Source organism: Eleutherodactylus coqui, chromosome 9 (genome assembly GCF_035609145.1).
Source record: "Eleutherodactylus coqui strain aEleCoq1 chromosome 9, aEleCoq1.hap1, whole genome shotgun sequence".
In the NCBI taxonomy this organism is placed as follows: domain Eukaryota; kingdom Metazoa; phylum Chordata; class Amphibia; order Anura; family Eleutherodactylidae; genus Eleutherodactylus; species Eleutherodactylus coqui.
In genome coordinates, this window is record NC_089845.1 from 135709639 (window position 1) to 135737069 (window position 27431).

The window sequence follows — 27431 nt, forward strand, 5'->3', positions numbered from 1 at the left end:
TGTAATAAGTTTAATTGTGATTGACTTTAGAGGTATTTCCCGGGGTACTGGAAATCCACACGCAGTGGCAATTTTTCTGCCATGGCTTTTACTGCAAATCTGTAGTGAATCCACAGCAAGATTCACATTTCTTAATTGAGTTGTCCCATGAAAAATGTTGTTTATTGTTATGGTTCAAAAGTATTTTATCAGATATAACAATACATTCACAGGAGAAATCAGAATATAATTAGGAGAAGGCTACATTGCCTCACTCCTGTATGTTTCAAGATTAAACAACAACCTGTGTAGATTTTCTGATAAAGCATAGCAAAACAAATCAGAACATAATCCCCCTTGCATTTGTCACAGAATATCCCATTATCTGGGGGCTAGGAAATAATTAAAGTTATCTAAACCTTATAAAGAAATAGATTTAGGTTATGAAGAGGTGGGAAAGACCTTGGAAAGAAGGAGTGTGTGTGGGGGGGGGGGGGGGGGGAGAGGGGAGGGGGGGCTAAGGGTGCAGGGGAAGTTTGTCCAGTTTGATTAAACCTCCGAGGCAATCTCACCAGTGGTTCATAGCGTATTTTCAGTGCTAAGGGGTGTGTCAAGTCTGTTCAGGGGGAAGGGGGGGCAATGCCATTAATCAAACCATCTCAGGCGAAGTTGGAAACTGTAGCCAAACTGCCCAGGTATCATAACATTTTGAAAATTGCATCTCGTCTTTGGCATAAAGTTCTTCCATGTGTTTTAGGTTGTCCATTTTGTTTACAGTTGGATACAGCCATTTGTGTATTGTTTCCATCCCCAGATATTCCAGGACTAATGTTAGAATAGCGCCATCTGTTGTTTATATCCCAAGGTATTCGAGGGCTAATGCTAGAATAGTGCCACCTGCTGTTTCTATTCTGTGTCCCCATCAATAATTGCTCCAAGGTGGTCACACATGCTCAGCCTTGCTTTTTTCTCTTTCCCACTGGTTATTTTAAAGGATCACTAGTGTGGTGAGCAGTTGCTTCCAAAGTTGAGAAAGTGGCATGAAAGTAAGACTGTATTACTGCAAAAAAAACCAAGAGTGAGCATGCGTGACTACTTTGGAACATCTGCGGAGGTGGATCGGATACAGAAAGTGCTGTGTTAAGATATAATAATAGGCTTTTCATGGCTTAAGATAAGATAACTTGTCACTGAAAGTTATTACAGTCAAGTTAAACTTTGCTATATCTGTAATTATGGGCAGATCTATGTATAAAATTATATTTCTTTTATGCGACAACCCCTTTAAAAGGGTTTTCAGATGCTATGCACTTTTGATACAGACTCAAATCTGTGAAAACAACAAAAGTAGCTATACGTACCTGACCTCAGCCCTGGTAATCCACTACTGCAACCCCCTAGTCTTTCTTTTGCAAGGCAAATGATCTATCTGCTGCAGACAATTAGAGGCTGCAGTGGTCAGATGCCATCATCAGCATCATGCATCCCAGAATCTGTGCAGTAATGCAAAGAGGATAGCACCTGACCACCGCAGCCTCTGATAGGATGTAGTGATCAGGTGCTCTCTGTTTCAAAATATAGACCAGGAGAACCATGGGGCTGCAGCACTGGATTGTCGGAACTGAATACGGGTAAGTACTGCTACTTTTGTTGTTTTATAGATGTGGATTTTTGTTTAAAAATTATACAACATCTAGACAACCCCTTTAGGGCGCCCACCCACTGGCGATTTTTTTCCATGCGAAATTCGCAGCATTTTTTTCTCTGCAGGGGTCTATGGGACTTGTAATGTTAAAATCGCGATCGCGCAAAATCGCAATTTACCGCGAAATCGCGATTTTAACATTACAAGTCCCATAGACCCCTGCAGAGAAAAAAATGCTGCAAATTTCGCAGGGAAAAAAAATCGCCAGTGGGTGGGCGCCCTTAAATACGGCTTTTGTTGTGGAATGTGTAACAGATTGACTATGGATTTTACCCCTACTTCATCAAGGGTGGTGATATCCACAGTGAAAATCTACAGCATGCTTGTTTGTCCATGTAGAAATCTCCTGCAGCTCATTCACTTCTCTTAGACCCTATTCATATAAGCTTTATTGGCAAATATTCTGCACCAAAATCCAATCCATGTTCGAATCTGTGATATTATGCAAGACTGCCATCCATATATTCATATAAGCAAAAGAAAATACATTAGGAAAGAACATAGAAAAAAGTATTTTCTGTTATATATCTTATATCAGTAAAAGAAATAGTGTGATTTATTCCATTTTAAGGGTGACTACCCACTACAGCTTTTTTTCACTGCGAAATTCGCAGCATTTTTTTTTTCTGCAGGGGTCTATGGGACTTGTAATGTTAAAATTGCAATCGCGCAAAATCGCAATTTACCATGAAATCAATAAACAAAGGGACTGTATGCAGATAACAGATCGCCTGCTTTTATCTGCATACAAGGCAGCCTCATTTACATGCAAATGAAGCTAATAAGCTACTAATGGGCGTTAGTGCCATCAGCAGCTTATGCAAAATGATCACTCAAACTGCCATTCTCCCTATCTTTTGAACGAATTTTGAGCAATCATCTTTGCTTGTCAATGGAACGTTAGCAGTCACACTGTTGGTGGGGTTTGTTTGGTTGTTGTTAGCTATGGTTCCTCGGTTGGGAATCTCTGGTTTCTTTTTTCTTTATATTAAACATAAAAAGGGCTTTAGTATTAAATAGGAATATGTGCCTGTCTTATCTGTGTTTTTTTATTTTTTTTTGTACTGTGGAAATCCTCCTTTTGTTTTTTTTCTTCTGATTGCTGTTCTTTAAATTTGCATGCTATCTCTGTTTTTTCTTTGTATTATATAAATTGCCCAAGAAAGAGTCTTTAAAAAAAATGGTGACTAATGTTAAATGAAGCAAAACAGCACAACCCTGTTTCAGGTCAAACTTTCGTATTCTTCTCCTTTTTCCTGCTTTTAAAAAGAACAACAAAGAAGGAAATAGAAGAATAAAAAAAGGTGGAAAAATATTTATCCTTTCTTCTTCCTTCTTCTTCTTTTTTCTTTCTTTCTTTCTTTCTTTCTTTCTTTTTTCTTTTTTACCTCTATTAACCCTGCCTCAAAACATCTCAAAAGTACTTAGATACACTGCTAGGTGACCTAAGAATGTTATAAAGGACTTGTATGGCTCTTAGACAGGGTTATACATCAATTTTATGGGTATTGGTGAATTTCCAGTGAGGACTGAATACATTTGTAACAAACCAACCTTTTCCCCTAAATTTAACGAACTGGCATAACCAAATTTTTAAAATGTTGCCCATCACTATTGGTTATCATGATATGATTAATATGATTGTCACTGTGTAACAAAATAGCATTCTTGAATATTCTAATTTGGAGTTTGGTTACATTGTATGGTATTTTCTTTTGTCACTAATTAAATCATGTTTTCTTTTGCAGTAAAAACTTGTGGATCAAATCTCCAAGGTCCAAGTGGCACATTCACTTCTCCTAATTTTCCATTTCAATATGACAGTAATGCACAGTGTGTCTGGGTAATTACTGCAGAAAATCCTAACAAGGCAAGTAATTTTATGCTATCTATCTATCTATCTATCTATCTATCTATCTATCTATCTATCTATCTATCTATCTATCTATCTATCTCATATCTATCACATATCTGTCTATCTATCTATCTATCTATCTATCTCATATCTATCTATCTATCTCATATCTATCTATCTATCTCATATCTATCTATCTCATATCTATCTCATATCTATCTCATATCTATCTATCTATCTATTTATCTGTCTATACACTATCTATCTATCTATCTATCTATCTATCTATCTATCTATCTATCTATTTATCTATCTATCTATCTATCTGTCTATCTATCTATCCATCTATCTCATATCTATCTACCTCATATCTATCTATCTCATATCTATCTATCTCATATCTATCTATCTATCTATCTATCTATCTATCTATCTATCTATCTATCTATCTATCTATCTATCTATCTCATATCTCATTATCTATCTATCTATCTATCTATCTATCTATCTATCTCATATCTCATTATCTATCTATCTATCTATCTATCTATCTATTTATTTTACTGTCAGTCTGGGGGCAAAAAAAAGTTACTGCGAATTTCATGATTAAAGTTATGTTGACTGATACCCTGTGTGCTAACTTCTGTTGTTTAAACATGATGTGCATTACACAAAAATATAGTTATCTAACTAACAGGAACACTGTGTAGTGCTCAAATAATGCCAATAAACAATGATCAAATAACAGAACCCCACAAAGTCAACTTTTTTGCATTTTTGAACAGAACCTGTCATTAATGTAGATTAATGTTGTAGAATATGTTGGTGCAGGCAGATAAATGAAAAAAGTCATTGTCCATTCAAGAGTAATGCAAAGAAAATGCATTACAATGATTTGCAGACTCTAAAATAGTTTGTGCTGAAACGAATACCATTATTACCATGGCACTTTGCCACAATCAGGCAATTTTCCAGATGATGATTAAAAGGAAAGACAAAAAAGATTTTATTTTTATTAAACAACTTTCAGCCATGTTTTCGGCTTTATAAAGCATACATACATGTATTACATTGTTTAAAATTCAATTTCATTGCATACTTTAGGCTTGACAGGCCCCAAAACATTCAAACTAAAAGGCTCCATTTTCAGTAAAAGTGGACTTTGGTCAGTCTTTCCTCAAGCCCTTCAATTTTTGGGATTTGTGCTCATCATAGAATGGTAGAATTGGAAGGGACCTCCAGGGTCATCTCGTCCAATCCCCTGGTCAGTGCAGGATTCACTAAATCATCCTAGTCCTATATCTCTCCAGCCCTTGTTTAAGGACTTCCATTGAATGAGAGCTCACCACCCCCATGGCAACCTGTTCCACTCATTGATCACCCTCACTGTCTAATATCTAATTTGCATCTCCTCCCTTTCAGTTTCATCCCATTGCTTCTAGTTTTTGCTATAGAATCATAGAATGGTAGAGTTGGAAGGGACCTCCAGGGTCATCGGGTCCAACCCCCTACTCAATGCAGGATCACCAAATCATCACAGACAGATGTCAGTCCAGCCTCTGCTTAAAACATGACCCGGAATGGCTGATCATAGGGGCATTAACATAGAATAATAATAATAAACTTTATTTGTATAGCGCCAACATATTCCGCAGCGCTTACATAGACAGGGGGGAATACAGAAAGACAAAATACAAACATTACAGAACCACGGTTACATATAGTAATCAGTTGATGGAAACAATAGGGGTGAGGGTCCTGCTCCAACGAGCTTACATACTACAAGTAATGGGGTGATACAGAGGGTAAAGGGGCTGGAGATGTGCACAGTATGGCGAGGTGGAGAGTGAGCGATGTTATACACATAGACAATGGTCAGACATTTAGCCGTGTGATGGCAGAAATGGTGTGACTGCAGGAGCGGTTTATGATGGCTAGCAGGGATTGCAGTCAGTAGGTCAGGGAGCATGTTATCAGGCAGAGTACAGAGAGGTTTGTTTAGGGAATGCGGTATGCCTCCCTGAAGAGGTGCGTTTTTAGAGCACGCCTGAAGTTCTGCGAGTCCTGGATTGCCCGGATAGCCTTTGGTAGTGCGTTCCAGAGGACAGGTGCTGCTCTGGAGAAGTCTTGGAGGCGGGAATGAGAAGTTCGAATGAAAGGGGCACTCAGTCTGGTTTAATTAGCAGAGCGGAGAGCCCGGGCTGGTTGATGGATTGAGATGAGGGAGGCGATATAGGGGGGCGCTGCACTGTGGAGGGCTTTGTGGATGAAGGTAGCGAGTTTGAATTGAATTCTGTATTTAACGGGCAGCCAGTGCAGTGACTGGCACAGGGCAGAGGCATCCGAGTACCGGCTGGACAGGAAGTTGAGCCTGGCTGCCGCATTCAGGATGGACTGGAGAGGGTAGAGTCTGGTGCAGAAGAACAACAGCAAGTAATATAACTGCTCATTCCGGTGACCTCTTTAGCAGAAATTGGTTGATTTACCCTTTTTTACCACATGATTAGCATACTCCAAAGGCTGGCTCTAGCTAATTTTAACCTTTTAGCTGCCAAATAAGGATCCACCCCATTATATGAACAAAGGCAGCACCTGTGTGAATTCACTATTCCAATTTTGGAACATTGGCAGATAAAAGGTTAATAGCGCTGTACAGAATTAGAAAATGCAAGGCTGCCACCCCTGTCCCTTGACTGTGTGTGGTACTGCAACTAGACCCAATTTAATGGAGCCTAGTTGCAATACCAGACACAACTCTTGGACAAGTGTGGCACTGTTTCTGAAATAAAGCAGCTATGGTTTTCTAATGATGAAAATCTCATTTAATGACTCGTAGATCATAAATATTGTTGAGTGAAGTTAAACAGTTCAACCTTATTTTAACTTTTAGCAAAAGTTTAGTTTGGCGCATACCCAAACCTCAGACACTTCGTGGGGGCCGAACCAGTTAAAACTTTTCTTCTTTTTCTTTTTAATTTTCTTTCCTCCTTCCTCTTTTCCTTTGCTTAAAAGAAAGAGAAAGAAAGATAAAAAGGAAAAAGAAGAAAAAGAAGGAAATAGTTGAAGAATAAAAAAGAAGAAAAATGAGAAAGGAAAAAGATAATTTTTATTCTTTCTCTTCTTTTTTCCTCTCCTTCTGTTTCATCCTTTTATTTTCTTCTTTTTCTTTATTCTTTCTTCATTTACTTTGTTTTAATGCAGCTGCCCAGGTCTGAACAAACAAAGTTGGCAGCACCAGATTATCTGACTACCTGATACACACAGTGAATTAGTATGCATCATTAGTCTAAGACACTATATGTGGTTTTGATTAACCAGTGCTGCCCATTGCTGGCCAGTCAAAGCAATATGTAGTGTGATAGACTACCAATGCATACTAATGCACAGTGTGCATCAGGTAGCCAAAAACGTGGTGTGGCCATCTTTATGCGTTCAGACCTGGAGGTTCATTTTTAAAAAAGCACTTAGATATATTTCTAGGTGACCTAAGAGTGTTATACAGGGCTTCTTTTATGGCTCTTAGACAGTGTTATACTCAAGATTTAAGTGTAATGGTGAAGTTCTAGCTTGGTTTAAACTAATGTGGGCCAAACCAAACTTTGGATGAAGTTTGGCGAACTGGCCAAACCAAGCTTTTCAAAAGTTCGCTCAACAATAATTACAAAGACCTATTCACAGAATATTAGTACGTGAATATACTGAGCAATTCCAGTCACTGTTGGACTTAAATGGTAAATTGAAATTGAAAGGTTTGCTTGCATAAAATAATAAAATTGTTTTTTTTCTACCAGAAATTCAATTCCATCATGCCTTATGATGCCGCATTAACTTGTAGTTAGTAGGGCCCTCTGTTTCCTGATCTTGCTCTCACACAATAAAATGAATACTATACTTGGTATAACTTAGCAAGAGGAGCAGGGGAAGGAAAGTTATTGAGTATATTCATTGCTTGATTTTCAAGAACATTTGGTCATTGTCCTGACTGATTAAGAAACTGCACTAGCACTGACTACATTAAAACTGTGGACAAGAATATTAATCATATCTGACTGGAATTGCCCTCAGAATCAAAAACATTTTATGGTGAAGCTATGACCAGTTTCACAGAAATGCATTTTAGGGTTTGGATTATAGCCAAATTCCCAATGCTCTTTAACCCCTTCAGTGGCACGCCCGGAAATTTTCCGGGACGAGCTCCACTGCTCATAGCGACATAGCCCGGAAGATATCCGGGCTATGTATCACTATGGGAGCTGCAGAGCACAATGCCACAAGCTGTGACAGTGTGCTCTGCCTGCACAGACCCACAGAGAACAAAGCAAGGGCTTTGAAAAACCAGCAGAAGATATTGCCGATATGCCAGCAATCTCCTGCTTTGTTTACAGGTTGCCATAGAGACCATCGGCTTGTCAGAAGCAAGCCGATGGTCTCTGTGGCAGGGAGAGCTTGGTGCTTGGCTGTGAGAGGACAGCTAGGTACCAGCTCTTACAGCAGAGATCAGAGAAAACCTCCGATCTCTGCTGTGTTAACCCTTTACATGCTGCAGTCTATGTGACTGCAGCATGTAAAGGGCTGTCACTGCAGCATGTAAAGGGCTGTCACCATCGGACCCCCGGAATGTGATCAGGGGTCCGGATGGGTCCCTGTGGAAGTCCCCTAAAGGGACCAAAAAAAAAAAATGTAAAAAAAAAAAAGTACAAAAATTATTTTTTTAAAATTATAAAAACACTTGTCTCCCTTTACTTTGTAAAAAAATCAAAAATAAAATCACACATGTGGTATCCATGTGTCGTAATGACCCAGAGAAGGAAGTTAATACATTATTTAACCCCTTAATGACATGGCCCCTTTTTTTCTTTTTTCCCCATTTCTTTTTTTCCTCCCTCCTGTTTAAAAAATCACAACTTGTCCCGCAAAAAACAAGCCCTTATATGGCCATGTCAATGGAAAAATGAAAAAGTTATGGCTCTTGAGACACAACTGCAAAATTAGTTGAAATTCAACGATTAGACCATTTTAAAAAACCTGTCCTGGTGGGCACGACAGGGTGGTAGGAAACCCGCCACTCAAGGGGTTAAGGCACTATGATGATCTACTGTAACTTCAGTTCAGTATAACTAGAGAACATTGTTGGAGTAATACATACTCAAAAATACAGTATTTCCATTTTATAGCTGCGGGGAACCATTTTAAATAATTTCAAATAATAATCTTTATTTATATAGCGCCAACATATTTCGCAGCGCTTACAAGAACAGGCAGAGACAAAAATACAAGAACTATGATTACATGTAGCAATCAGTTGATAGAAATAGTAGGGGTGAGGATCCTGCTCCAACGAGCTTACATACTACACATGATTGGGTGATACAGAAGGTAAAGGGGCTGGAAATATGTAAGGTATGGCAAGGTCAAGAGTGAGGGATGCTATACACATAAACAATGGTCAGACATTAAGCTGTGTGATTTCTGAATCGGTATGACTGCAGGGGGCAGTTGATATCAGCTAGCAGAAATTGCAGTCAATAAGGCAGGGAGCATGTTATCAAGTGGAGTACAGACGCGTTTGGCTTAGGAGATGTGGTATGCCTCCCTGAAGAAGAGGTGCATTTTTAGGGCACTTCTGAAGTTTTGTGAATCAGGAATTGCCCAGATAGTTTGGGTAGCACGTTCCAGAGCACTAGTGCTACTCTGGAAGCTGAAATGAGAGGTTCGAATTAAGGGGCATTCAGTCTGATTTTTTTAGCGGAGTGGAGGGCCCAGGCTGGGTGGTGAATTGTGAGAAGGAAGGTAATGTAGGGCGGTGCGGTGCTTGGGAGAGCTTTATGGATGAAGGAAGTGAGTTTAAATTGAATTCTATATTTAACAGGCAGCCAATGCAGTGACTGGCACAGAGCAGAGGCGTCCGAGTAGCGTCTGGACAGGAACATGGGCCTAGCTGCCGCATTCAGGATGGATTCGAGAGGGGATAGTCTGGCACGGGGGGAGGTCCGTTATTAAAGCGCGTAAACACCATTGGGTCAGTTTTTGAGAGGTTCAGTTGTAGGTAGAGAGAAGACATAGTGTAAGAGACAGTGGAAGGACAGCTGGTCATGTCTTGAAGGAAAGGTGTAGAGATGTCATGGAAAGAGGTGTATAACTGGGTGTCATCAGTGTAGAGGTGGTTTTGGAGGCCAAATCTCCTGATAACTTGTCCAATAGGGGTTGTGTAGATGGATAGATGGAGAGAAGGAGGGGGCCGAGGACCAACAGCCTATCAAATGTTTTAAACTATCTAGGACAATAACAAAATCTAAATCATCACCTAATTTGTGACAATGAATATTTACAAATTGTATATGTAATTTCTGAATTTATTCATTGTTTCAGTCAATACATTCATTTTATGTATTGCTCTCATAATTAATGTCACGTCTCACATGAAACTGAAATATGGCACTCATGGCATTGCATTAAATTAATTCTATAGTCAGTTAAAAGAGTTTTCTGTCACTAAAGTATTGTTGGCCTATCCTCAGAATAGGTCATCAATCGATGATTGGTGTGAGTCTGCTGCACAAGATCCTCTGCGATCAGCTGATTAAAGTGACAGCAATTATTCTGCTGTCACTTCAGTCCATGCCAGACACAGCGCCGTACATTGTATAGTGGCTGTGCCTGGTATTTCAGCTTAATTCTATTCACTTGAATGAGACTTGACAATGAGAATTGAATGCTGCTGTCAAGCCATGAGACCAATCACATGACTAATAAAAGACCTCAGCACTCACCTGAGCACCACAGTCTCTTAAATCAGCTCATCATTGTAGTTCCTGAGTGGTCGACCACCGCTAATCAACTATTGATGACTATCCTGAGGATAGGATATCAATAGCTTAGTCTTAGAAAACCCCTTTAAGAATATCCATCTGGTCATATGGATTAAAAGCCTCCTGAATAATTTCATCCATGTTTTTACACTGCATTCTCATCAATCCAAAATTCTCAGTAGAGCAAGTCACTTCTTCGACCATGTTGAAATATTCTTATTCGAAATGTTACTGGAATAAAAACATTGTGTGACTTACGGTACCTTTACATGGGGCATTTTTTGCCTGAAATATCACTGGAAACATTGAATTTGGACAATAATCGTCCCATATACACACGGCTGCCAACAGGGCATTGATTGACAACCACTCACCTGACAGAGTCACATGGATTTTAGCAGAGCTAAAAACCAAGTGACTATTGGCTCATGTAAACAGGAGTCAATCAATCTATGAATCACTCCTGCTTACAGTGAATGGAGGAAGGCAGCAGAAGCAGTCTCTGGCCCGCTCTGCCTCCATTCTCTAAACTGCTATTACGCCTGTGTAAAAACACTGGAGCAATAGTCATTGGAACAGCCCAATAGTTGTCCTGTGTAAAGGGACCTTTAGTGCTACTACTAGGCACAACTACCCAAGGGTACATTTCTACATTATGTATATGTCCCCAGGGAAGTTTATCATCACGTGGGTATTTGAATAGCATTCAGTGCAGGTGTAGTATTCAGAGGAGACAGGTTCTCATAGATAAGTTTAATCTCCTAGAGGCTAAGGAGCAATAGTTAATTTACCTTTTTTATTTTTAATGCCACAGTTGTTTTCCTTCACTATAATGGCTCATGCATTCAGCAAAGCCATGGATAGAGTTTTACACAGACTTTACAAGTCAGTATAAAGAAACTGTTAGCATTCTCTGTACCCCTGTATAGTGCCTCTGTTAGGAATTGTATTCTTCCCTAGAATGTATTCCTTAGTAATATGCAATGATGTTTGTGTCCCCTATTTCACACATTCCATGTCAATCCATAATACAATTCTCTTTCTTTGTTTAAATGGGGAGACCCATAGATGTTTAGCACATATACACTTCAGGAGTGTTTAAAAATGGATGGGCATACCAGATTCAGCAGAAAGCAAATTCAATTGTATCTGACTATGGAGCCAATCAGTTGCCACTAGGGTATTTTTCTAATGGGTTGATTCTCTAATTAACCCAGTTGATGATGTGTCTTGTGTGTACGATGATAGCAACAGAGATTATAATTCAGTTAAAGTAGATGGACACATGTTCTGTATAGATGGAGGGTATGCCTTTATACTCAGCTTCTAGTGGACCCAAGGAACCACAGTCCAATATAGGTCCTATATAGACTGTATTTTCACCTAATCTCATTTGTGTATGGCACTAATGATTGCCCGCTTGCATCATTTTAAACACAAACATTCTAAAAAACTGGGTAAATGTATAATTTCTAGACATAAAAACCAAATTATGTGATTCTTTTAAAGGGAATGTTCCATGAAAAACATTTAGTACCTCTCTGCAGTACAGTTGATAAAAGTATGATTACTGAGAGCAACACCAATCCCTAGAAAAAAGACGAATTATGTAGGGCTTTGAATGGAGCAGTGGTAATGCATTCATAGTCCATGGGAATGATAGATAAAGCTAAGTATACCCATCAGCTACCTCCATCAGTATCGATGAACAAACATTTGAAAAGTTCAGTTTGGCCGTTACAGTTGGAAACCTCACTCAAACCACAAAAAATATTAATGGTGGTGGTCCTGTTCAAATCTGACCAAGGATATCATTTGTATATTCTTCATGTGTTTGCATGGGTTTCCTCCTACACTCCAAAAACATTCTAATAGGTGAATAAAGACTGCAAGCCCCAATAGGGACAGAAAATATCAAGTGATGTAAGATGATTAGTATGAAACAGGGAGAATATACAAATTCCATGCAGATGTTATCTTTGATCAGATTTGAAGCTAGGACCCCTGCACTGCAAGACAACAGTGCTAACCATTGAACCACAGGACCACCGCTACCTCCTTCCTTTAGTGGGTTCAGCTGGGGTGAACCACACAAGGTTCAGGTTCACTCTAAACATTTAGCAAAGTTTGACCCTAAACAGGGTTCGACTGGTTCATGTCACTAAACACTATCCATCAGTCTCATAAGCACTGAATAGAGCAACAAGGTGCATCCATGTCCACTTCTTCATTAAATCTCCTCTGGAAGGGGTGCTTGGACCCACATTTTAGTGATCATTGGGGCCCCTTTGATCATATTTATTTCACTTATTCTGTGGATGATTGAGAATTTTTTTTCTGGTATAAACCCTTTAAACTATTAAAACCAGAGAATAGGAAAAATAGAAGACTTTCTGGAAGAATTATTTTTTCACTACATTGCTTTCAGCATTTTATTTGATATTAAAGCAGGTATTAAAAACTGTTCATTAAATTCCCTACAGAGTCTTGCAGTGAGGCTGAAATTAAACATGACTTTTACAATATTGCTCAAATTCCTAACATTCTTGGTGCAATTGATTACACTCATGTATCATTAGTGCTTTCTTTCAGCCATAGAGCTATGTTCAAGAACATGAAATTGGTCATTTCTGCAAGCTACTTGTCACAAAAGTCCAGAAAATTTAACGCCAATAATATTATTTCCTTTTATTGCTGACAGAATGTGCCATTCGGGTCATCTGTGATAGAAATCTGATAAAATAAAATGTATTCATTATTTAAATATCTATTTTACATTCTGCTATTAATGATAAAGTAGAGGTCAGATATACACATTAAGCACTGGGTTGCCCATAATATGGCCACCATTGTGTTTTAGATGTAACGTTAAAATATGCAGTTACTGGAAAGATGATTCGAAAGTCACGAACTGCTGAACTATCAGCAAGGCGCTTAAATGGGTTGTCTCAAATGGACAAACCCCTGTCAGAGGACTATACTTTGATGATCAGCTGATTACCAAGGGTCAGACTTGTAAAATGGCAGCTGAAGGAGGAGAGTAATATTACATGTAGACCATTTTAATAAATAGGTGAAAATGTAATGCAAGACCATGGTGAGTCCCCCAGACCTGAAGATTTAGCTTTATTTTTACTGTGTGTTTTAGCTATACTGAAGGTGGGTCCCAAATCCCCCTCTATTACTCCACAGGTTCAGTTGCGATAACCTCTCTAATGCCTGATTTATCCCATTCATACCCTTATATCTTAAGCCACTATATTTTTCAATGATGTATACTAACCCAATCCATATTGCCTTGAAGGCTGCCATCATGTGTAAAACCTTGTCTAGGATTAGAAAAACATGGCTGCTTTTTTCAAGAAAACATGCTACAACTATCTACAAGCCATGTAGTGGACTTAAATGAATAGGACTGAGCTGTAATACTACACACACCCTGTTTTTAGAAGAATGCAGCCAAGATTTAACTATTTATTTTTTTCACCCTGGAGTATGACTGAATATTGGGTTTTTCACTAAGCACTCTTAAGGGCCCATTTATGCACAGGTATGTAAGTTGTGTCCGCGATTCTCGGGTGCAATTCACATTGGACAGCTCATGGACACATATCCCTGGGCTGCCTGATATCTACAGGCAGAAGACATGTCTGATTCTGATATGGACCAGAAGAGGGCATACAGTGGTCCATGTTAAAAACTCATACCGTGTACTCCCAGCTACCCTGTATGAATTGCTGGCCACCAATGGCCATTTTTCTCATATTACGAGACTCTGAGGAATTTGCATTATCTGCACAATAACCATTATTCCCGTTGTCTGATGAAGGTGTTTCCCACCCTCCTCCCCCCTAAATTTAGTCACCTACTGTTTTTTAAAATAAAATACATTTCTAATCTATCAATTTCATCAGTTATATTCCATCAATATTTTAAATCCAACAACAAGTCAAGATTGTTTTTGCCCTTCCGAACCATGGACCAGCATAGAACATGTAGTGGTCCATTTGAAAAAAAAAAAAAGCCTATCTGAACAGCCTAATTGAATATAATTGGTTTATGTGCCATCTGTAAAATACATGGACAGCAAATGAATGGAATATAAATGTGATTGGGCCCTAACTGATCAGTTTTTTTTTTCAAATCTAAATCTAAAATATAAAAATCTATTAAGGCCAGTGGGGGGAGATTTACTTAGGGTGGGTTCACACAGGCGTGTTTTTGTGCGTGCGTACACAATCACACACACACACAAAAACATGCTTGTATTTGCAACATTACATTCCCTATGGTGTGTGCACACGTCTGTACTTTGCAGGTGCGTGCCTGCAAGGATAGGACATGCATGCACCATTGGAAATGCACGCATTGTTTTCAATGGAGCCGCAGCTGCTGCCGGCGGCTCCATTGAAAACAATGTTCTGCTGACACCCCTGCATTCTTTTTCAGGGAAGGGCTTTACATATAAGCCCTTCCCTGTAAAAGAAACAGGTTAGTGTAAAAAAATAAAAAGTAATTATCTCTCCGCCGCTGCCGTGACCATCGCGGGCATGAAGAACATATCTGCCGCATGTGGCAGATGTTTCCTTCACCCCCGCTAGTTAAAAGAATTCCCTGCTGCTACATCTGCCACATCTGTGGCAAATGCAGCAGAGGAATTCTTCAATTCACATATGACAGCTGCGGTAGAGAATCCTGCTGCCGACATCCCCATCATTGGATTTCAGGGAAGGGCTTTAAACATAAGCCCTTCCCTAAAAATCCAAAAAAAGCATACTCACCTCCCTTCAGTTGCCAGGGCTCAGCTGCAACTTCTGGCGCTGCCCGGCTCTATAGTTCTCAGCTATCAGCGCCTGGGGATTTAAAATCCCCGCCTGCTGGTAGCTCTGATTGTGATTGCCTGAAGCACTCAGCCAATGACAATCAGAGCTACCAGCAGGCAGGGATTTTAAATCCCCAGATACTGGTAGCTGAGAACTACAGAGCCGGGGACTACTGAGCCCCGGCAGGTGAGTATTGATTTTTTTTTTACAGTTTTTTAAAATGGATTTTCAGGGAGGGGCTTATGAAGCCCTTCCCTGAAAAGCCATTGACGACTGCTAGGGCTCAGCAGCGACTTCTGCCACTGTCCCTGGCTCTATAGTTCTCAACCATCAGCAGCCGGGGATTTAAAATCCCTGCCTGCTGGTAGCTCTGATTGTGATTGACTGAAGCGCTCAGCCAATCACAATCAGAGCTACCAGCATGCGGGTATTTTAAATCCCCGGCTGCTGATCGCTGAGAACTACAGAGCTGGGAACAGTGGCAGAAATTGTGGCTAAGCCCCGGCAGGTGAGTTTTTCTTTTTTGTAAACTATTTTAAATGGATTTTCAGGGAGGGGCTTATGAAGCCCTTTCCGGAAAAGCCATTGACGGGGATGCTGGCAGCAGGAATCTCTACCGCAGCTGTCGTGTATGACAGCTGCGGTTGAGAATTGAAGAATTCCTCTGCTGCATCTGCCACAGATGTGGCAATTGTAGCAGCAGGGAATTCTTTTAACTAGCAGGGGTAAGGGAAACATCTGCCGCATGTTTTTCATGCCCGCGGGGGTCGCGGCAGCGGCGGAGAGGTAAGTTTTTTTTTGTTTTTTTTTTTAAACTAAAATGTTTCTTTTTCAGGGAAGGGTTTCCCTTCCCTGAAAAAGAATGCAGAGGGCCGGCAGAGCATTGTCTTCAATGGAGCCGCTGGCAGCAGCCGCGGCTCCATTGAAATAAGGCACACAGCTGCATACACGTGTGTTTTTGCTTGTACGTAGGTACGCACGTATGTACGCACCTATGTATGCACGGAAGCACGGTCATGACACCCCCCTTAGGGTGCTATTTGATATGCCAATCTTAAATCAATGTGCAGTGAAGTAAGATGCGTCAAATTTATTAAGAGACTCTTGCCCTTAATTCTAGCTTTACAACCATGAAAGGCCTCGTTTTGTTTTTTTTATGCTATGGAATCTACTCCCTCTATGCATATTCATGAATTAGGCTTAATTATTATATAAGCTTTCTGTATAACTGTTTTTCCTGTTAAATTTAGCAGTGGGAGATGCAACATTAGACTTAGGCCTCTTTCACACAACTGTATGTGTTTTTACGCTCGGCCGATTGCGGCTAAAAATTGCATGAAGGAAGAATAGCCGCGATCAAGTCCCGATCTTTATTATCATCCACTCACATGGGCGGCTCGAATCACAGAAGATATATAAATTAGTTCCCTCTGCCTCTGTGATTTCTCACATGGGCGGCTGTAGGGTATTGGCAAAAAAGTACGTTGCAGTGCGAAAATCCTCTGGTTGGCAGGAATCTTCGGAATGACTGCTAATGTTTAAATAGAGCCAGCTGTCTTCTTTTGCCAGTGTTGGAAACAGCTAAACTTTCTCCCCTTCTCTTTTTTTTCAGCTCCCATTGGAGTCTATAGGAGCTAACTGCATATCTAATCGAAAGATAGGGCAAGCCCTATATTTTGACACTGTGTACAAACTCAGTCAACATTTTTGGTCACCGATGTGCTATTTTTCCTGGTGTAATTTTTTTACATGGCCAATGAATTCATGAATGGGTGTGAGTGAGAGCTGCCTCTGATTGGTGAGGCTGTGACCAATCAGAGGCAGCTCATTCAGCAGGTGGGGATTTTAAATCCCCGGCTGCTGAATACTACTCAGAGCAGTTCAGGAGAACTGCCGGCCAGACGCTGCTGAACTCCGGCTGCAGCGGAAAGGTGAGTATACATTTTTTGTTCTTTTTACACATTTTAGGATGATTTTCAGGTAAGGGCTTATATTTTTAAGCCCTTCCCGAAAATTCATCCCACGCTCGCCGGCAGCCCATTGCTTTCAATGGAGCCGGCTGTATTGCCGGCTCCATTGAATTCAATGGGCTAACATCGTTCTTCTCTGCCACAGCTGTTACAGCTGTGGCAGAGGAGAACGATCTTAATGCTGACATAATTTTTATTTTTTTATTTTTACACATTTTAGGATGATTTTCAGGTAAGGGCTTATATTTTTAAGCCCTTCCCGAAAATTCATCCCGCGCTCGCCGGCAGCCCATTGCTTTCAATGGAGCCGGCTGTATTGCCGGCTCCATTGAATTCAATGGTCAGTACTCGTTTAATCGAAACGAGTACCGCGTGGTGCTCGTCTCGAGTAACGAGCATCTCGAGCACCCTAATACTCGAACGAGCATCAAGCTCGGACGAGTATGCTCGCTCATCTCTAGTAGTAATCAGAAATAATATAATAACTTCTACTGCTCGCACGCTTTGCATTTATATTTGTTCCAAAGTAAGTAAATTTGCATGATAGAACCAATTTTTTTTCTTGCTTTCTCCGTTTTCCTCATAATCCCTGTGACTATGATATTAGTATACATTAAATAATAATAACAATCCATTTAGGAGTACGTTAGTGAAGCTTTGACCACATGGTGCCGCCTCATTCTGCTGCCTCTGATTATTAGTTAGATTTTATATTTCGCAAGAGGAGCACAGCGGTAAAGAGGGAACTTAAAATTCTGTAACACACAGACCAAAATGAAAACAGTCATCTTTTGAACAATGCTAAGCTTAAACTATTTTGACCATAGTTGTTTATTCACAGTGAGAATAATTACCTGCATCTTATTTTTTTATGTATTATGTCATAAAGTGTTATATCTTATAAAACTGGAACAAAACATAGTTATGTCGTCAACTTCTTCTGTTTTCTAGGTTATACAAATCAATTTTGAAGAATTTGATCTAGAAATAGGCTATGATACTCTGACCATCGGTGATGGAGGAGAAGTTGGTGACCCAAAAACTGTTTTGCACCAGTAAGTATCTATTTTAGTTTGGGCTTATAAAGTTTGTAGCCTCACTCCTTTTCTTTGCATTACCTCATTGTATACAGTATATGAAAACATCAAAATCATGGTTAAATGTGGCCAGTAAAAATGCTCCCCCATGGGGCTCTTCTGATTCACTCTCAGAATATCCACCTTTTGTCTTTAGAAGCCGCTACTAGTGTGCTTATTGTTATGGGCTAGTCTGTACAAAAGCAGGAACCACTGCACCTCCCATGTACATGAGAATCCAGGTACTGGGGCTGAGCACCTCGGCATGTGAAACCACTGCCAATGGGCACATTAGATGGGGAAATATGAAGCTTGTTACAAACAGTAAAGTTTTTTTTTTTTTGGCAACTGACTTCATTGTTTGTGCCTTCTTTTTAGCCCATGCCAATTTTTTTTTCACAGTGCAGTATGATGTAGTTACAGCATTTTTAAGTATTTTCATATAAGCATATTCCAACATAAAAAAATAAAAAACCTTAAAAAGCATGTCAAAATTTGTCTTTAAAAAAGCAACCAAATTTTTTTGGTAAAAAACACATGAAATTCATTGTTTTTTAAACCTGGAAAATAAACTGTGGGCCCAGAAGAGTATCTCCCTAAGGGGAACAGTTAGAAGGCGCGTGCGGAGATGTAAAAGGCTAGCCATGCTCCTCTGGAAAATATGCAAATGAAAGATGGAATAATACCTCTACAGCGCCACCTACGGGAACTCTCAATCATTGTTATAAGGCTTGTTTAAAAAGTCTGATATTGACTTGCAGGAATGCTGCAGAAGTATTATTCCATCTTCCCATTTGGAAAATGAAACATCACAAAAAAAATTGTATGTAGGAAGCTTAAAAACTGAAATATTAACTTTATTTACAAGTTCACAAATCCATACCCAATATGGAGTGATAAGCTAACCTCTGAAATTTTGGTTTGGCCCGTTCACCAAACTTTTGCAAGAAGTTCAGTTTGATCTGAATTAATTGTAATCGAGCCAGGAGTCTATGAAAACCTCTAAAACTGGTGTATAACACTGTCTAAGAGAGTGTTTTACAGGGCTTTTCTGGCTCTTAGACAGTGTTATACACCAGTGTTCAGGGCTAGTGTACTAGTAGAGTCCTGTTTTAGGTAGAGCTTTGCTAAAAGCTTGTCTCGTGTTTCTGCCAAACCAAAGTTGTAGCAAAGTTCTACCGAAAACAGGGTTCTAGTGGTTTTGTTTGCTACACACTACCAATAAATGATACTTTACAGAAACTGAGTAAATACTAAAGAGTGTCAAGTTTGTTTTAGTGTTCATTTACTTTTCTAGCTAAGATACAATGCGTAATTTATTTAACCTCTCATTTTCCATAGGTTATCTGGAAGTTTTGTTCCAGACTTAATTGTGAGCATTAAGAATCAGATGTGGTTACATCTACAAACTGATGACAGTATTGGATCAATTGGATTTAAAGTGAACTACAAAGGTAAACTCATAAATAACCATGGACATTGAATATTGAGGTTTACTTTCAATTAATTAATGCTGAATGAAATGTTTCATCCTGTTTATTAGATTATAATTGTGGCCAAATGATTATGAAATCTAGAAGTTTCCACCTTGAGGCTGCATTCCCACGAACGTATATCGGCTCGGTTTTCACGCCGAGCCGATATACGTTGTCCTCATGTGCAGGGGGGGGGGGGGGGGGGCTGGAAGAGCCCAGGAGCAGGAACTGAGCTCCCACCCCCTCTCTGCCTCCTCTCCACCCCTCTGCACTATTTGCAATGAAGAGAGGTGGGACAGGGGCGAGGCTAATTCGCGGACCTTAGCCCCGCCCCCGCCCCGCCTCCTCTCATTTAAAATAGTGCAGAGGGGCGGAGAGGAGGCAGAGAGGGGGCGGGAGCCTCAGTTCCTGCTTCTGGCTCTTCAAGGCCCCCCCCCTGCAGATGAGGAGGACGTATATCGGCTCGGCGTGAAAACCGAGCCGATATACGTTCGTGTGAATGCACCCTGAGCTTGGTAATGGTCACAAAACGTAAAATGTTACACGTGCTAGGCTGTTATCTTGTTGTGGGCGCAGATTTTCGTTTCCTTCCTCAACACACAAGTAATTGGCAATTGAAGGGAAAATCACTAAGTATCAGGACAGAAGCTATTTCACTTCTGTTCTTCTGGTATTTAGTAATGTTTTAAGAGCCAAACTTTAAGGCCTCATGTCCACGGGGAAAAGAAGAATTAAAATCCGCAGCGGATTTTAACTCTTCTCCCACATGCGGATCCGCACCCTATAGGGATGCATTGACCACCCGCGGGTAGATAAATACCCGCGGATGGTCAATAAAAGTGAATAAAAAAAAATGTTGAGCATGAAAAAAAATGGACATGCTCCATTTAAGTGCGGGTCTCCCACGGGGACGGCTCCTGCAGGCTTCTATTGAAGCCTATGAAGGCTGTCCGGATCCGCGGAAGACCTAAAATAAGAATAAACATACCCACAGCGGACCGTGCAGATCTTCTCTTCTTCGCGGCCGGATCTTCTTTCTTCGGCCGGCGGATGTGCTCGGCGCGCTGCTGGCGTACCGCGCGCAAGTGCCGGGCTCATCCGTCGGGCCGAAGAAAGAAGATCTGGCCGCGAAGAAGAGAAGATCTGCACAGTCCGCTGCGGGTAAGTTTATTCTTATATTAGGTCTCCTGCGGATCCGGACGGCTTCCATAGGCTTCAATAGAAGCCTGCGGGAGACCTGCACCTAAATGGAGCATGCCATTTTTTTTCATGCTCCATATTTTTTTAAATTCACTTTTATTGACCATCCGCGGGTATTTATCTACCCGCGGGTGGTCAATGCATCCCTATGGGGTGCGAATCCGCGTGCGGGAGAAGAGTTAAAATCCGCTGCCGATTTTAATTCTTCTTTTCCCCGTGAACATGAGGCCTAAGACCAATAACCAAAAATTCCCTCCCTGATTTTTAGAGATATTAATTAATACAAACGTCATAGAGTAAACTTGTTGATATTTTTTCTGATTTACCATTGTTATTGTTGATAAATATGTGGCATAGTGATACAGAATTGAGTGCTGGCTGTCCATGTGCCATGATGCTCCATTCCTTTTAATGAGACTGACAGAAATATCGTGTGCGATTTACAATACTGGTGTCTTGTGATAGAGAAGCTTTTGGTCCCCATTGGACATCAGTGCCCAAGTGCAACTGTAACTTCTGCACCCCTATAGTTACACCTCTGTTCCCTTTTGTCTAGACTCTGTTATAGCATATGTGAATTGCAAGGCCAATACTTTGCAGCGGTTCACAGTACAACAACCATGGCTGAGTGCTATGATGATATCTTTTTTTTCTTACCTCTTTTGTTCATCCACATAGCACTGAAAGTAAAGAATTGATCTGCTTGAGCCGCTGATTTATGCAATCCACCAATTCACTAACCTTTAGAATACAAAAGGTGAATCAATTTGCAGAGTTTTTGCTTTGCTTTATTGAGAGCGATTCACAAACTCAGCTAGGCGATTCATCCATTCTGTACTTATTATGGAAAGATCAGGAATCAATTTGTAAATCTGCAATCAAGGTTATTGGTCACCTTATCTCTGATTAAAAGCCTTTTGCCACTGCTCACTTCTATCCACTCAAATGGACAAATCTACATTTAAAGTGAGAATCCACATTTTAATATGATGTTGTTTTTAGATTCAATATTACGCGTCAATTGTTTTCTTTTATAACATGTATATATAGGGTTTGAGAATGTAGTTTCTCAAATGCAAAGCTCTAAGTCCTCTGCTGGTATCATGCAGTGCAACAACATCGACTGGACACTAGACTGCAGAATAAGATTATCCCTACAGAAGTAACATTTCCTGGGGAGCAACAATGTCTCCCACTCCCAAGACAATCCCAGGAGTTACAGTACTACTTATTAGCTTATTAGCGTGCAAATAAAGCCTTTAGCTGAAAGCACTTAATAGCCCATGGGCTGTTATCTGCATTCAGTTCATTTGTTCTCCAGCGGGAAACAATGCTATCAACACAACCTGTGAAGAACTCCTGATAAGGCTTAACGACGGTTTTTAGGTTAGACTGAATTTAACGATCTGCTAGCAGTGCACGAAAAGTGCATGATGGCCGCACGTTTAGACACAACGATTATCACTCAAGCGATCGCTTTTTAGCGATTTTTAAATGATCATCGCTCCGTGTAAAAGCGCCTTAAGGCCCATTTAAATACAGCGATTATCGCTCAAACGATGTCTTTTGAGTGATAATCATTGTGCACATTCAGCACAAGGTGATCACTCAAAGGTTGAGCGATCAACGTGCACTCTGAGTGGGGGCCGCTTGTCTTCTGCATCCAGCTGTTCTCTGCTCAGAGCGCCCCGGCTGTTATGCTGAAAAACAATGATCAGTGACGGCTTAAGGAAAACTGCACGATGTCAGTGCAGTTAAACACATCGATTATCGCTCAAAAGACGGCTTTTGAATTGAATTTTGAGCGATAACCGTTGTGTCTAAATGGGCCTTTTGTCGTCCCCTAATCTATCTATGTATTGACCCTAACACCAGACACTACTGTCCCTAAGTATCCTTGAAGATATCCATGGTAGATACTCTATCTGCAACACTATCCCTGAGAAGCAATGAGAAGGCACTAAAATTCAGATACATGAAAACTAAACTGAGCAGAGAGGAACTAGAAAGCTAGATACCAAAGATACAGACAGGTAAAAAACAAGCAAACAAGAACTGACCTGGAAAAGCACAGAAGCAAACTTTACTGACAAGAGGCTATGCTAGGCTAGAAACAAACACTACAAGCAAACAAAGAATCACAGGGCTAGACTAGGAACAAGATGCAAAAAGCAAACAAGAATACTGGCTTTTTTTTTTAAAACAATATTTTTATTGAATTTTCGACAATTTTTTTCAAGGAAAACAAAGCAATATTCGAGTACGGCATATGAATCAATAATTTATGTTTTATTGCTTGAATTAGAATGCTGGACTTTAAATGCACATAGCAAATGCTATCGACCAGTGACACACTGTAAAATCAAGAAATATTTAAAGTAGGGTTAGCAAAACACGGCTAGTTTTCAGCAGTGTGGTCAACTGTGCCACTCTAATGGATCATCATTTGTTGAATAGTTGCAAAACAACTGCCCTAACAACAAACAGGAGAATTCTTGTTGTTGACCTTAACATAGTCATTGTAACTAGCTCTAGCCAGCACAAGAAGGAGCTTAGGTGCTCTATTCTATGTATTTTATGCAGTAAGCTTCTCAGCTCCCCCTGGTGGTGACTACAGGCAGAAATAATTTTATTATTTATGTCTTTGGTTTTACAGGTGATTTGGAGCATTGTATCAGGAAAAAAGACAGGACTCCCAGCTCTATAAAGACGTATATTGTTAAATGAATCTATTTTAAAACATATTTTATGGATATAAGGCCGGCTGCACATGTGTGGGTCGGATTCTGGATGCAGGATTCCATATCCATAATCCGACCCTGTGCCCGGCCGCTTAGCCTGCGTACCTGTCATTTTCTGTGCTGCGTACAGTCCCCGCTTTTCCCGCATCATCACCTAGCGATGACATGGAATCCGCGACCTTTCCGCAATGTCAATTGCAGAAGGGCCACGGGTCGGATGGCTTCCATTGACTTCAATGGAAGCCATCTGCAAGGAATCCGTTCAAAACTATAGTATGTTGTAATTTTTCCTCTGCAAGTGGAAAATTGCAATTAATTTCTGCTCTTGTGCGGAAAAAGCACTTTTCCTTAGCATGCTACGGCAGGTATTTACCGCAGAACCTGGAGGCAGACGCCTGCTTCAGATTCCACGGTGCAAATCCAGTTGTGTGCAGCCAACCTAAATTCATTTTATTTTAAAAAGTTTCTGTGAAAGGAATCATCTTCAAGAGAACATATTTCTACCACATACACCATTACCAAGTAAACACAGGCTTTTTAACATTTTGCCAGCTCTTGTACGCTTTTAGGACGGTTTCAATGTTGGTAACTACAGTTATTTACTGACTTTATTATATAGGATATTCTGGCTCTCCTCTTATGCAGCACAGGATATTTCAGGCACATTTTCCCTGCACAATTACGCTTACTAGGCATTTTGGTTGCTCGGACAGAGATAGACAAAATGACTTGTTCCAAGGTCAGAAGGAACTGACACTGAGATTCAAGAGATGTATCCTGAAAGATTCTCTATGTTGCTGTCAGTCAGTGCACATAACCTCCAGACTACTTCTCCTGTGAATTGGATGAATATTCTAATTTTCATAAACGCTATAGCAATAAACATGTTTGGTATTTTAGCTCTTGACAGAACCTTGGACTATGATAAATGTGTGCAGCCTCGCAGTTTAACCATTACAAAGTGAAAAGCTATGTTGTTTTGTAATGAATGTATTTGCAATAAAATGTTCTAATTCAATTATTATCATATAATTACTGTTACAAGTGCAGAAAAGATGTCAAATTAGATATATGGTAAATGGCATTCACCACTATTGTTGTTAATTTCATTTGTAAAAGCAATTATTACAGAACAATATAAAACCTTGAGATTGCTTCTCTGTATCTACATTGTCTGAACTGATCTCTGATTACAATACAACCTGTGTTTTACGAAACTCAATGTGATAACTAGCAAAGTTGCAAACATAGCCGCCCTTAGCAGGGCGCTGGTCACTAGCTGCTGGGGGCCAACTGCCTTCTGCTCCCCTTCTAGAAATTGTCTCTTGCCCTTCCATAGGCTCTCTCTCTCATCCTGGCAGGAGTTCACACAGCAGGACTCTGTTATTAGCTTAGCTGCTTTTATAAGGGCTCTCCTATGTTTTGTGTCATGTGACTAGTACAACTTATGGAAGAGCAGTTAATAGCTAAGTCCTGCTAGCATGTGCTGAGAGGAGAAAGAGGTGACTGGCCTTGTTCGCATGGGTGTATACGGGTTTTGGTTGCGGAATACGCAAAGTGTTTATGCAACTGAAAATCACATATTCCCTACATATTTCTGCCTTTTTGCATGTTTTTGTATGTGTAAAGATGCAGTTTGAACAAACCGTTAGAGCTGTCTCACATAATTGAATAAAACTTTCTATGTGTGATTGTAACATTGATATAAGTAAATGATTTCAATAGCAAAAGGATGATTAACTGGGGAAAACTGAACACTTGAAGAGAAGCTCTTGTGACTTGTTGGTCTGCCTTTAGCTTGGATGTAAGATGTGATTTGGGTCGGCATGGAGGCATACAGGTTCCATAAAGTATCTTGCAGCATATCAGTCCACATTTGCTGTAACTGAGCCTCTGGATTGTGCAAACTCACGGGCTGTTGAAGTTGGTGTCCCAGATGGTCCCATAAATGTTCTACTGGGTATAATTCTGGTGACTGGGAAAGCAACGAAAGTGTGACAATGTTGTTGAGATATTCTTGTGATACACTTGAGTAGGTCACCAAATTTTATCATGCTGGAAAATGCCTCTTGGAAGCTGCCATGAGAGGAACACATGTGGCTGCAGGATGTCGTGAACATATCGCTGAACTGTCATTGTCCCTTATACTACTACTAGGGGTGACCAACTGTCATATGTGATAGCTCCCCCATACTATCACACCAGCAGTGGAGGCACTGTGTGGCTCCACAGCAAAGGCAGGATTAAGGCGCTCACCCCTAGGTCTTCAGGCATGAACACGTCATCATTAGTGCCCTAATGAAACCTGAATTCATCAATGAAGACAACCGAGTTCCACACACTCCAAATGGAGAAGACAGTGGGTGGTTGTCAAAGGAAATACACTTAACAGAAGCTGTCAGACCAGGTGCCCGGAAATGGTTCTGACAAAAACAGGGTCTGTTACGATGGTGCCACCTGGCTGTGGATTGTGGACAACAAAACAACTTGTGCTGTTCGGAAGATCAGACAATCCTCTTTACTAGTGATGTGTCGGGGGGTCCTGAGCCCAGTCACCTTGTGTGCCCTCACACATCTGCTGGTCTCAACATCTACTGTGCTTGCTGGGTATCTGTATGTGGAGCAGACTCAGGAGCCCAGCCCCCTCTACACACAGTGGGTGTCGGCCATCTGACAGTTGACACTCATAAGTTAATAGCTGCAATCAGAGATAACACTGATCACTGCTGTTCACCCTTTAAATGCCACAAACAGCTTTTGGAGGTCCCAAATGGCCCCCTAGCAATGAGATCACGAGGTACCTTCTGGGTGTCACAGCAGATTGGAGCCTTCTAAAAGCCCCAGGACTCCTATGTATGTTTTTTTCTATTGAGAAATGCCTGTGGCATGTTCCAATAGATTGGCTACAGAAATACTACATGTCTTGTATATGCAATCAAACAATTGCAAGTTCAAGTCTCCTTAGGGGACTAGAGATAAGTTTTTTTTTTTTTTAGGGACACAGTCACCAGTTGTTTGTAAACTTAAGAAGCTGGCACATAGTAACAAGGGCTTTCCACATGATTGCAGAAAAAGGAAGGCATGCACCAAAAGCACAAAAACTTACTGTATATGTAGCGTGCCCATTATAATAATGTGCCTTCTCGCGTCCATGGGTGCACTACATACACCATACGTTTGTTGTGGTTTTGGTGTATGCCTGCCTTCTACTGCAAATGTGTGAAATGCTGTTGCTATGATCAAATAAACTATGGTGCCAGCTTATATACCAATTTTCTGGTGACAGGTTCCGTTTAATACTGTAAAAAATAATGGATATTAAATGTTTAAAACACACACACCCTTTTCCTATATTTAAAATAAAAACAATTGAAACAAAAAAAAAAACGTATTTTGCATTGCCAAATCCACAAAAGTTTGATCTACCATACCTCGTTCAGACAATAGCAACTAATAGGTTGCTATGGAAGCGCTCACATGGAGCTTCTTACCAGCACAAATTCTGTGCTTGTAAAAAATATAGGACAGCGAGTGCTGACTAGCCTGTCAGCTCCACGCTGCAGTGCTGTCCATGATGTTGACCACAAGCCCCAATGGAAGCCGCTCCAGCACTCTGCTCACAGCATGAACATGTGAATGGGCCGCTCCACGGAGCAGCTCGTTCACCGCAAAATTCCTGCATGTCAGCAGCATGGTTAACATACTCCTGTAGCGTATAACAACTATTTTAATACTTTACCTGTGGACAGTGATAGCTTCTTAGTGATGGGAATGAGTATATCATTTTGGTTATGATTT

General features: G+C 40.5%; 1 protein-coding gene across 1 annotated transcript in view; it reads left to right on the top strand.

Moving 5' to 3' along the window:
- CSMD3 (CUB and Sushi multiple domains 3) overlaps nucleotides 1-27431 on the top strand; it is a 909686-nt gene that overhangs the window by 240709 nt on the left and 641546 nt on the right. Inside the window, exons 7-9 of the mRNA XM_066579038.1 lie at nucleotides 3433-3554; nucleotides 18093-18196; nucleotides 19559-19671. Coding sequence (XP_066435135.1) covers nucleotides 3433-3554; nucleotides 18093-18196; nucleotides 19559-19671 — 339 coding nt within the window. The remainder of the gene's footprint in view (nucleotides 1-3432; nucleotides 3555-18092; nucleotides 18197-19558; nucleotides 19672-27431) is intronic.